Consider the following 10,262-nt stretch of genomic DNA (forward strand, 5'->3'; position numbering starts at 1 on the left):
TTAGAGAAAGGTTAAGGAGCAAACAGGGAAAAAAAGGCAAGACGAAAACGCGCACGAAACGCGGCCGGGCCGCTGCCCGAGGAAAAGCCCGGCCCCGCGGGGGCGAGCAACGCCGCCCCCGGCCCCGCCGCGCAGCCCCGCGCCGCCGGGAGCCGCCGCTCCCTCGGGGAGCCCGCCCCGGGCTGGTGGCAGCCGCGGAACAAAACAGAGAGTGAGTCAAAAAAACCCACCCCGCTCCCCGGTTAATATTAGCCCGGCTCGCGTCTCGCAGGGAAATCCCCGCGGCCGGCAGCGCTTGTTTGCGCGCCGGGGCCGGAGCCTCCGCTTTTCCGAGAGGAGGCGGAGCGCACGGCGGCGCCCCGACGGCCCCGCAGCCCCACAGCATCGCGGCCCCGCAGCCCCCCGGCAGCCCCGGCCCGCAGGGGTCCGGCGGGACCCGGGCACCGGGGAGCTACGGAAAGAAAGGTGTCAAGTTAGCATAATTAAGAGATTTATTTGTCTTCTCTTAGAAACGTTGTAAGCACCGACCCTCCTGTCGAAAAGTTTATTTACAGAGCGGCCGGGGAGAGCCCCCCTCTCCCGCGAGCTCCCGTTAGTGGTTGTGCATCACTCGTGTTAGCTGCCGCGCTCCGCAGCCCGGACGCCGGGCGGCGGCTCCAGCGCGAGTATTTACATCCCGTGCGGAGTCCTACTACAAACGGAACACTTTTAAGTCACCGAAAAGAAAAAAAAAAACAAAACAAAAACAAACCAGTGCGTACAAAAATATAGTCTCTAAAAAAAAAAAAATCCCAATATTAATAGGCAGAAATGTACAGCCATACTAAAACCAGGGAGGGAAAACTTTCCGGTCTCGGCGTCGCCGCTGTCGTCGGAGCGGCTCGGTAAGGCACCCCGCCGCATGCAGCCGGGGGACCGGGCTCTACACCACACAAGGCACCAAGGACACCTCACCACGACGGCACTGCATGCATCCATCCTCCCGCCGCAGCCCCTATGTACACCCCCCGGCCCGGCCCGGCCCGACGCGGCCCGGCTCGGCTCGGCCCGGCCCGGGGAGCCCCCCGCGGCGCCGCCGGGTGCTCGCCGCGTCCCGCCGGGCCCCGCGCCCCGCCGCGCTGGGCGGCGGCGGCTCCGCGCTGGCTCCTGCGCGCCCCGCGCCCTCAGGGCGTCCGCGTCCGCGCCGCGCAGGGGGCCAGGGCGGCCCCGCTCCCGCCGCCGGGCTGCGGGCACCCGGCCCCGGCCCCGGCACCGGCCCCGGCGGCTCCCGCTCCCTTGCGCTCCTTCTGGCGCAGGTGGATCTTGGTGTGCCGCTTCCTCTCGTCGGAGCGGGCGAACTTCCTGCCGCAGAAGTCGCAGGCGAAGGGCTTCTCGCCGGTGTGCGTGCGGATGTGGGTGGTGAGGTGGTCGCTGCGGCTGAAGTTGCGCATGCAGATGCGGCACTGGAAGGGCTTGTGGCCCGTGTGGATGCGGATGTGGCGGGTGAGCTCGTCGGAGCGGGAGAAGCGGCGGTCGCAGCCCTCGGCGGGGCAGGGGTAGGGCCGCTCGTGCACCGGCGTCTTGCTGGGCCGGTTGGGGTACTTGCGGGGCCGCAGGATGGGCCGCAGCGGCAGGTGGTGCGGGCTGTAGGCGCCGCCGGGCAGCCGGGCGCCCTCCGCTCCCCCGCCGGGGCCGGGGCCGCCGCCGCCGGGGCCGGGGGCGCCGCCGGGGGCGCTGCCGGGGGCGGCGCCCGCCGGGGGCGCCCCCATGGTGAAGTTGCGGATGGTGGAGAGCGGCGTGAGGGGCGGCGGGACGCGGAGCGAGTCGAGAGGGCAGGGGAAGGGCTTGCGGTCGGGGCCGGCGTGCAGCTCCCGCTGGCACTGGGGCGGCGGGAAGAAGCCGCCGTACTCGGGGATCATGGTGAAGAGCCCGCCGTCGGCCGCCGCCGCCTTCGGGGAGGGGTAGGAGGGCGGCGGGGGGAACGGCAGCGCCCCGCCGCCGGCGGCGGGCAGGAAGGCCGAGGAGGGGTCCTGCGGGTACAGCTCGCCGCAGCCCGAGTAGGGCGGCGGCGGCGGCGAGTAGAGGTGCTCCAGGTCGGCCGGCTGGCCCTGCGCCATGGTGCAGCCCAGGGCCCCGGCCAGCGGGTTGGGGGAGGCGGAGGCGGCGGAGGCGGCGGTGGCCGAGGAGGAGGCGGAGGAGGCGGCGGAGGAGGCGGAGGAGGCGGCGGAGGAGGGCGCGCTGACCCCCTGCAGGATGCCCGCGCTCACGATGTTGATGATGCCCTCGGGGTAGCAGCCGGCGCCGGGGTACTGCGGGTCGATGGAGAATTTGCCCATGTAGGTGAAGGTCTGGTTGAGGGGGGCCGGGGCGCCGGGCGCGAAGCCGCCGCCGTAGGGCAGGTCCAGGGCCCTCTTGTCGCCCATGTCCACGTTGATCATGCCGTCTAGGGGGGCAAGGCGCCGGTCAGCCCCGCGCCCCGCCGCCCGCCCCGGCCGGCTAGGGGCTGCGGGGCTGCGGGGCCGCGTCGCGCACATGTCGCGCTCCGGCTGCGGGGGCTGCGCCCCGTCGGCCCCGACTTCGCCCCCGAGCCGGGCGCGGAGGCGGCGCGGTCGCGAGGGGCGCCGGGCGAGCCCCGGGGGGCCGCGGCCGCCGGCCCGGTCCGGCCCCCGCCCGCCGCCGACGCCTCCCCGGGCTCCCGGGGCCCGCCGCCCCCCTCGGGCGGCCCGGCCCGCACCTGCGCGGGCCCCGCTTACCTGCAGCCACCCCGCTCATCTGGTCGAACGGCCCCGCCAGGTCGGCATTGGGGAAGATCGCGACCGAAGTTGGCAGCGCGGCGGAGATGTCATCCGCGGGGTAAATGCCCTCGGGGAGCTGGTGCACGAACCCGCCGAGGGTCACCGGGATCTTGTCCGCCGCCTTGGCGGTCATCATGGGGGCGGCGGGCGGCGCGGGGAGCGGCGCTCCCGGCCGGCGGCGGGCGCTCGGGGCGGGGACGGGGGGCGCCGGGGGGCCGGGGCTCTCCCCTGCCTCCCGCTACCGGCGCGGGGGAACGGCGCGGAGCCGGCGCGGTGCGGGCATGTGCGGGCGGGCGGGCGGCCGCCCCGTCGCGGCGGTGCCCCGGGAGAGCCGCGCTCCCGCCGCCGCTCGCGCTGGAGGACAAGTCTGGCGGTAACTATTTATGGGGGCCCCCTCAATGCCCGGGACGTCACTGCCCATATAAGGACTGGGGAACGGGGCCCGGCGGTCACGTGGGCGCCCGCGTGCGGCCCCGCCACCCCGCGCCCGCCCCGGCCCCGCCGCGCCCCGCGCGCCCCGCGGGGGCGGCCCCGGCCCCGGCCCCGCTCGGCCCCGCTCGGCCCCCCGGGGGCCGCCGCCAGCGCCCCGCCGCCCGCCGCCGCCCAGGGGGGGGATTCCGGTGGCGGGGCCCTTGGCCTAAAAAGGCGAGGATCCGGCCCCGCCCCGCCTGCCCTAAAAAGGCCTCGTTCCGGTACGCCCGGGGCTCGGAAAGCCGCGGAGGGAGGGCCCGGGGCCGCCCCGCCGGACCCCGCTCACTTTCTCGGCAGCCCGCGACCGCAGCTCGCTCGTGGCTTTTTATACACACACACACACACCGGTTGTTTTCTCGGGTACGGGTGGAAAGTGCCTGCGCTATAAATACCGCCGCGACAACGGAGCCGAGACGGGGGGGGCTCTGCCGGCTGCCACCGGGCGCTCGGCAGCCCGGGGCCGGGGCGGGCCGGGGGCGGCGGGGGGCACAGCCGTGCCCCCCGCCGCCCCCGGCCCGCCCCGGCCCCGGGCTGCCGAGCGCGGCCTCCGCTGCCCCATCCCGCTGCCTTCACAGCCCCGTTTCGCTTTTCTTCGCACGCCACCTCTTTTTCCCGCTGATCTCTCCCAGAACAAGGGGATCGAAGCAAAGAGTGCTTAAATTCGAGCTTTCTTTTTCCAAGCGCTAAAAATAACCTCCCCTGTGCCTCCCTTCCCAGGAGAAGCCAATCTTCCCTGCACTGTTCCCAAGCTCGGAGCTTGCAGCCCCTACATCTTCCTGCTGATGGGGGTGTCACATGTAATTATGGTTGAAAGCTGGATCCCATGTTATGTTTTTGTCACTAATCTCATTACTTTGGAATATTTCATCTGATGACTGTTTATTCCTGCTTTTAGGAAAGCAACTCTCACACGATCTGTAGTGCGCAAGGCCCCTGTTCAGTGGCATACAGGGGGAAAGAAAAATCGACAACCCAAGCAGCAGCAAGACACGGCGACATCTGAGAGATGCTACAAAAGCACACTCCTGCTCCAAAGCAACAAACCAGCATACACGGGAAGGCTACAAAATCCTCATCGTTCAGTTTTAACTCTAGATATCAACATTTACAGGTTTTAGGACATTAGGGCACGTGCCACGTGGACTTACCTCTGTGTTGGGTCCCAAATGCTGTCAGGTCGCGTCTCGCAGGCTCCCCTCCACCCCTGCAACACCTTACACCAGCTGAGAAAGGCTCTCCCAATTGCTCTGTTTTTGTTTCACTGCTCCTCCAGTCAGCGCAGAACCCAGGCTAGACAAGAGCATACCTAAAAAAAGTAAAAGCGTCAGGGGCATTTGTCATGCTTTCTAAGGAACAGTAGGCATAAATCTAGATATTTTCCCTTACGGGTGATCTGGGAAGCGCGCACAGTAATTAGGAAATTATATATATAATATATAATATATACACTTAGTGTTTTTTAACATATAGTAAGATTTTTTTTTTTTTACCAATTCTTTCTAGCACTTAATGTACAGCCAATACAGTTTGGCAGGTGAGACTGAGTTGAAAGAAAGCTCGTGTTCAATTTCAGTAGGATCCTAGATATTTTGGTTTAAAAAAAAACAATCTCAATTTAAAAGTTAAATTGTGACAGAGAGACAGAGAGAGAGAGAGACAGGTTCTGGGAAATTTGACTGAGAAGTAGGAGCAATTGTATTGTACCTTTCCATTACAGCAGAGCTATAATTGGTCTCATCACTACTATGAAAGAACAAAATATTGGAATCTGTTGTGCGGTGGGGCAAGTTACTTTACATGAATTTGAGAAACAGGTAACTCTAAGAGTATCCTCCTTACTAAAAAACGTCGTGCACGTGTCAGATATGGGTTTAATTGATATTCGACAGCATCTTCCTATATTATTTTAAAATACCACGTGCCCACTGATGACACTAAATCATAAAGCACACGAAAGAGAGAAGAACCAGAGTTTCACATCCCCATATCTCAACTCCACCTTTGAACCAACTCGGCAAATTTAACACTCTTCCGCTGTGGCAAAGGATTCCATGAAAGACTGACACGAATACAATTTAACAGACATCCTGGCTAACTTCACATAAGGAATACTGCTGTTATTTGACTTTGTTGGTTCATTTTAAAAGCCTTCTTAAGGATGGGGTAAATTGTGCCTGATTTCCAGCCTCTACGCAGACAACCAAGTCACACTCAATGGGAGCTTTGTCTGAAGGGCGGCAGGATCTGGTGCAGGGCAAGATGGAAACATAGTTAATGCTTGGTCTTCAGGAAGACGTTGACAGATGAAACTTGAATGGTTCTGGTCCCTTTTCAGATATTCGTGCTGTAGAGCTCTGCATGTGTTTTGTGCCTTTGATCCTCATTTGGCTGATTAAACTAGCATCCAGGGTTAGACCGTCCAACTCGTACTGACGTCAATGAGCCTTACACGCAAAAAATCCTACTGATTCCTGTGGTTCCTATAAACCACGTGGTTTCATATGACGGACAGATTGTTGGTGTAAATTGCCAAAGCCCCACTCACACCAAGAGAGGAGCTGTGCTTCAGTGGCCCTGTATGCGTGCAAGTATCTGGCTTCTCCCTGGACTCTGCAGCTTCCAAAGGCAAAACTACCCAATTTGCAACCCACCCTGAACCCACTCAGGGTATTTTCACTGACTGATTTCAGATCATTCAGTAGTGAATTGGAAATGAACGCAGAAATGCATGCTAACTTTGTACTGGGTACCTTGCACGTTGGGATTCTCCCAAGAAGATTTATACTTACACGGAGCGGTCCTGCCTTCTCCCCTTACCGGTGTGACATGTCTGACCGGATATAGCGCTGCCTGAGTGCAGAGGTCAGAGCTGAAGGGCTGAACTTCTCTTTCACTCCCAATTTCTTTGAACATTCCCCCCCCCAGATTTATTGTACTTGTGTACTTGCTCTTTTAACAAGGTGCTAGCTGGTGCTGCACTGGGTGTATTTTCCTGCGGTCATTCTCTACTGTGAGCACCTGAGATAGAAGCTGCAGAAGTAAAATTGCACCTGAATTTAAGAGGGCTAAGGAAGAAAAGGCAACTCATCATCTGCAGGAGCTGGCAGCACCATTTAACCAGCTTAACACCACACTTCCGAGTTGCTCCAGGGGGGTTACTATGCTTTCATAGCAAAACTCGACCGACCTCATGTGCTAACAGCAGTGATACCAGTAGGTCTGCTTGGGAAATACACCCTCACGCTTCCACTGTGCACCTCGCTGCTTTTGGGGATATTAGCGTGACCCCAGCTCAGCTGGGAGCTGGGTCTTGCTCCCGGATCAGAGGAAAGTGACCCTGTCTTCTGATGACAGCAAGGAAAGTTGGTCCTAAGCCTGTGCTAGATTCAGGGTGTGGTTTGTGGGTGCTTTTTGTTGCGGGGGATTGGGGTTTGTTTGTTTACACATTTCACATAAAAGAGAAGTTCTTGTCTCCGAAGCTGTATTTCAGAGTTTCATAAATTTGCCCTTTTTCATTGAAAGTAGAGAGATCTGGCATGTCCTCACAGGAAGAAATACTTGTTTACTAATGCCTTGTGTTTTGCCAGGGGTGTCTGCTGGATTCCCAGGCTGCAGTCAAAAGCCACTTCCCTTAAATCTAACCTACCATTCCCTCACAGACCTGCCACAGGGTCTCAGCCTTTACTGGCTGGTCACTGAAAGCCAGTGCCCAGCCAGGGAAACCTGGTGTAAACACGAACCTACAGGAAACAGCTGCCTGACTGCTCGCATGCTAAGGGAATGGGGGTGGTTAGAGAGTAGAGGAGAAGGCATCCCAGTCTGCCCTTAATTATGGTACCTTAAAACCACACTCTGCGGTTTTCAACCAAGGCTTCTTGTTGTCTTAGCGTGAATGCCTGTAAATTTGAAATAAGTAAATGACTGTATTGTGAGGAGTTGGCTCAGGAGAGCTGTAGCAGCATCCTGAGGGGTTCTTTAAATGTCAATAACATTTTCTAATTCAGGCTATAGAAGTTAAGCCTGTGCAGAATCAGCAAGTTACTGGTATAAATGTGTGTGGCCATAAACAAATACATATAACAGAGAAAACTTCCAGTCAATTAAAAGCAACAACAAACTCGGTCACCCCAAATCTATTTTTGTTTACAGACAACTCATTCTCGTTATTAAATGCGCGGAACACTTGGATATTCCTGTACACGGTTCCTAGCATACGTATCAATCTGTACTCCTACCTCTGCTGCCCCGTCCCTCTCCTTGCCCAGCAGCCGGGGGAGCCGGCCTTCCCGCCGGCCGCAGCACGGGAGCGTGTGCGGCTCCACTGCCCTCTCCTGGGAGCAGGCGCTCGGGAGCCGGAGAGGACTCGGCCTGCAGAGCAGAAAGCTGCGCGCTGGGCTGGGTGCTCCTGGTGTTTCAGCGCACGGCATCTCTCCGAAGCTTTGCGCTGCGGATGTGCTACCTGTAGAGACACAAATGCAGAGCCTCGGTGGGTCCCAGATCCCGGGCCAGGGCAGCAAGGTTGCCCGATGGCTGCAATCCCACAGGCTGCGATGACGCCCCTCTCCCCAGAGCATTAAGGTTAGACACCACGTAACGCAGAGAGGCACTGGGAGCAAGCCATAAAGGAGGCATCCCAGCCAAAAGGCCCTCCAGCACCCTCTCGCATGGGGCTGGGAGCCTCAGGCAGCCCGGCCAGGCGCTCCCGCTCACTGCCACCCGCCGGGTCTCTCGCTGCCCAGGAGCCCAGCACCAACCTGGCCCCGCGGCCAGCCACGCCACCCGATCCGGCCCAGAAGTGTCCCAGGTGGCCTGCAAACTGCACACAGCTCCGTGACCAAAGTCAGCGGCTCCTCCACACGTGTATAAGCTGACTGGGTAAAATATCAGCTCTTCGTGATGCTTGCTGGAAAAGAAAAAAAAATGTATCTCACAACAGGGAGAGTAACTCAGATATAACTCATACATACACCACCCATGTGACAAGACTCTCAAAATAATGACTTTGTTTCTGAATAGTGATAGTCTGACTGCTCAGCTTTACTTTGCAGCCCTTCCTTCCAAAAGCAGCTTCGCTTAACTTTATATTTCCTGCTCTAATGCGTCTCCCGCACTTTGTGTAAATAACTTCTTGTCCAAAAGCTGCACTGGTCCTCTAGCCCAGAGTGAGACTGATTGAACACATCCTTTAACAATGCAAATTGCCTTCTTCTCTGAAGGACTGAAATAAAAGCATAGCAAGTGTCACACTTTCAGTAATGTTGGTTCCATTACCTAGTGCCTGAGTACTTAGAAAGCTTGTCCAGAAGGCTATCCAGATGTGCTCAGTTCAGAGGAAACACCACCTTCAGGACTGGGTAAGGCTTTTTATCCTCAGCTGGAGAGTAAGGTCACATATCGCATCTCTTCAGCAGACCAGGAGCGAAAGCAGAACCCTAGCACCATTTTCCAACCAGTCTTCTGAGATGAGAAGCAGAAGAGCTCCAGGGGGTATTTCTCAGAAGCTTCCCACCCCTCCAGGGAAGTTGGAGCCGTTCGTGGGATTTCTGGATTGCCAAGGACTCATCTGTGTTTGCCATGTCTGTGTGCTATTTTTCACAACCTGTTTCCATTTACGTCTCATTTCTCCGTGCCTTGGTCTTAAACCAGTCTGTCCTGAGCCTTGAAACCCCTCAGCTCTTTGCTCTGGGTAAGTCAGTCTGAGGGTGGTTCTGACTTTTCCTTATTTCTTATCATCATTTGTTTTCTGCTCCCAAGGGCATGGCTAGATGCTCAAGTCTCACCAGAAGACCAGAATACTGCGAACTCCTGAGAAGGGTGCTGAGGTTCAGTGCCAGCAATTTTACCCACTGGATGGTTTTCCATCTGAAACTGCCAATAAAGTTTATTGGAGCAGACAATTTTTAAAAAAATCCCACGAGAGATTAAAATAAGCAACGTGTTTTGCTTTAAAATTTCTAGGACCAGATCTTCAAGCAGTGTAAATTAGCATAAGTTTTCTGATGCTCTAACCCTTACAATCTGAGTGCAAGTCAAAATTGGGCTTGATTTTATTTAAGGTTTGGTTACTTTTCAAGGCTAAAACTCAAACTGCTCCTGAGGGTGGGCATGGTGCTTTTTTATTCTGTATTTGGGCTGCTTCCACCTCTTTTGCAGGAGTTTATTTCTATCTTTATTTTCTCTGCTGAGATGTATTTTCCTTATTCTTTCACCTCCCCTCTCATTCATCTGTCTCTCTTTACTCTCTATTGTCCAACCTTTTCAGCTCTTTTCTCTCTTCCCCCTCCTGTCTTCCCTCTTCCTTGGTAGTTCCTTTTCCTTCCCCCTTATCTCTCAGCAATCGCTGCCAACAGCTATATTTGGAATAGAGTGGGAACAAGCTATTCTTGTGACTTTACTTTGAAATAACTGAGAGGAGCAGATGATTTGCTTTGAACAAATAGAGGATACATCGAGGAGAAGGCAGGCTAGTCATGTCAAAATGACATTGTTAGGGAATACCTGCCCAGCAGGTTTGTCTTTCCCAACTCTCAGGATAACCTAACTAGCTGTGAGTTTCTGTTTGCTCTGTTTTAGCTTTAAATCCTCCTTTTGTGCAAAATTCCTCTTTCCAGGTTAGTAGCACGAGGTCCTAACAAGGCCTAGTTCATCTTCACAGTGTCTGGGCACTCGTACATCAAGGGGAATGACTGCCACCTAAAATCTCAGATGCTAGAATTAGCTGAAACAGGATATATACTTGTTTAGCACTTGAACTCAGTGCAGTTGTATCTTCTGGTATAGTCACAGGATACTGTTACAGAGTCCCACTTGAATGGACTAGGACAGAAATATGCTGGGAGGAACAACTTCCTATCGAGCAACATGATTTCTCTGTGTCCTCTCACATTAACTCCTCATCACCACCTGTTCCTCATCACCATGGCCATTTAAACTGTTGCAAGCAATGCATTAGCATAGCCAGTGAGAACCAGAGCTACGCGAACAGGACAAAACAGAACGTATTTCCCCCTGTCCTCT

General features: G+C 56.9%; 2 protein-coding genes and 1 long non-coding RNA gene across 3 annotated transcripts in view; 1 reads left to right on the forward strand and 2 right to left on the reverse strand.

Annotated features, from left to right (window-relative positions):
• Positions 1-1,027: 1,027 nt before the first annotated feature.
• Positions 1,028-3,271, reverse strand: EGR2 (early growth response 2). The gene is given in 5 exon segments (XM_080597521.1): positions 1,028-2,422; positions 2,733-2,918; positions 2,921-2,977; positions 2,980-3,046; positions 3,049-3,271. Coding segments are annotated over 5 exon segments (1,716 nt in total). The 5' UTR covers positions 3,196-3,271; the 3' UTR covers positions 1,028-1,163.
• Positions 1,346-6,723, forward strand: LOC308197305. The gene is made up of 2 exons (XR_013952789.1): positions 1,346-1,482; positions 4,141-6,723. It is a non-coding gene; the product is annotated as an uncharacterized lncRNA (long non-coding RNA).
• LOC308197299 (uncharacterized protein) overlaps positions 4,419-10,262 on the reverse strand; it is a 72,278-nt gene continuing 66,434 nt past the window's right edge. The window contains exons 6-8 of the mRNA XM_080597565.1: positions 8,000-8,148; positions 7,481-7,704; positions 4,419-4,551 (exon numbers count right to left, since the gene is read on the reverse strand). Of these exons, the coding sequence (XP_080453691.1) occupies positions 4,519-4,551; positions 7,481-7,704; positions 8,000-8,148 (406 nt within the window). The 3' untranslated portion in view covers positions 4,419-4,518. The remainder of the gene's footprint in view (positions 4,552-7,480; positions 7,705-7,999; positions 8,149-10,262) is intronic.

This window comes from Anser brachyrhynchus (assembly GCF_964034855.1).
Source record: "Anser brachyrhynchus genome assembly, chromosome: 6".
NCBI classification, from domain to species: domain Eukaryota; kingdom Metazoa; phylum Chordata; class Aves; order Anseriformes; family Anatidae; genus Anser; species Anser brachyrhynchus.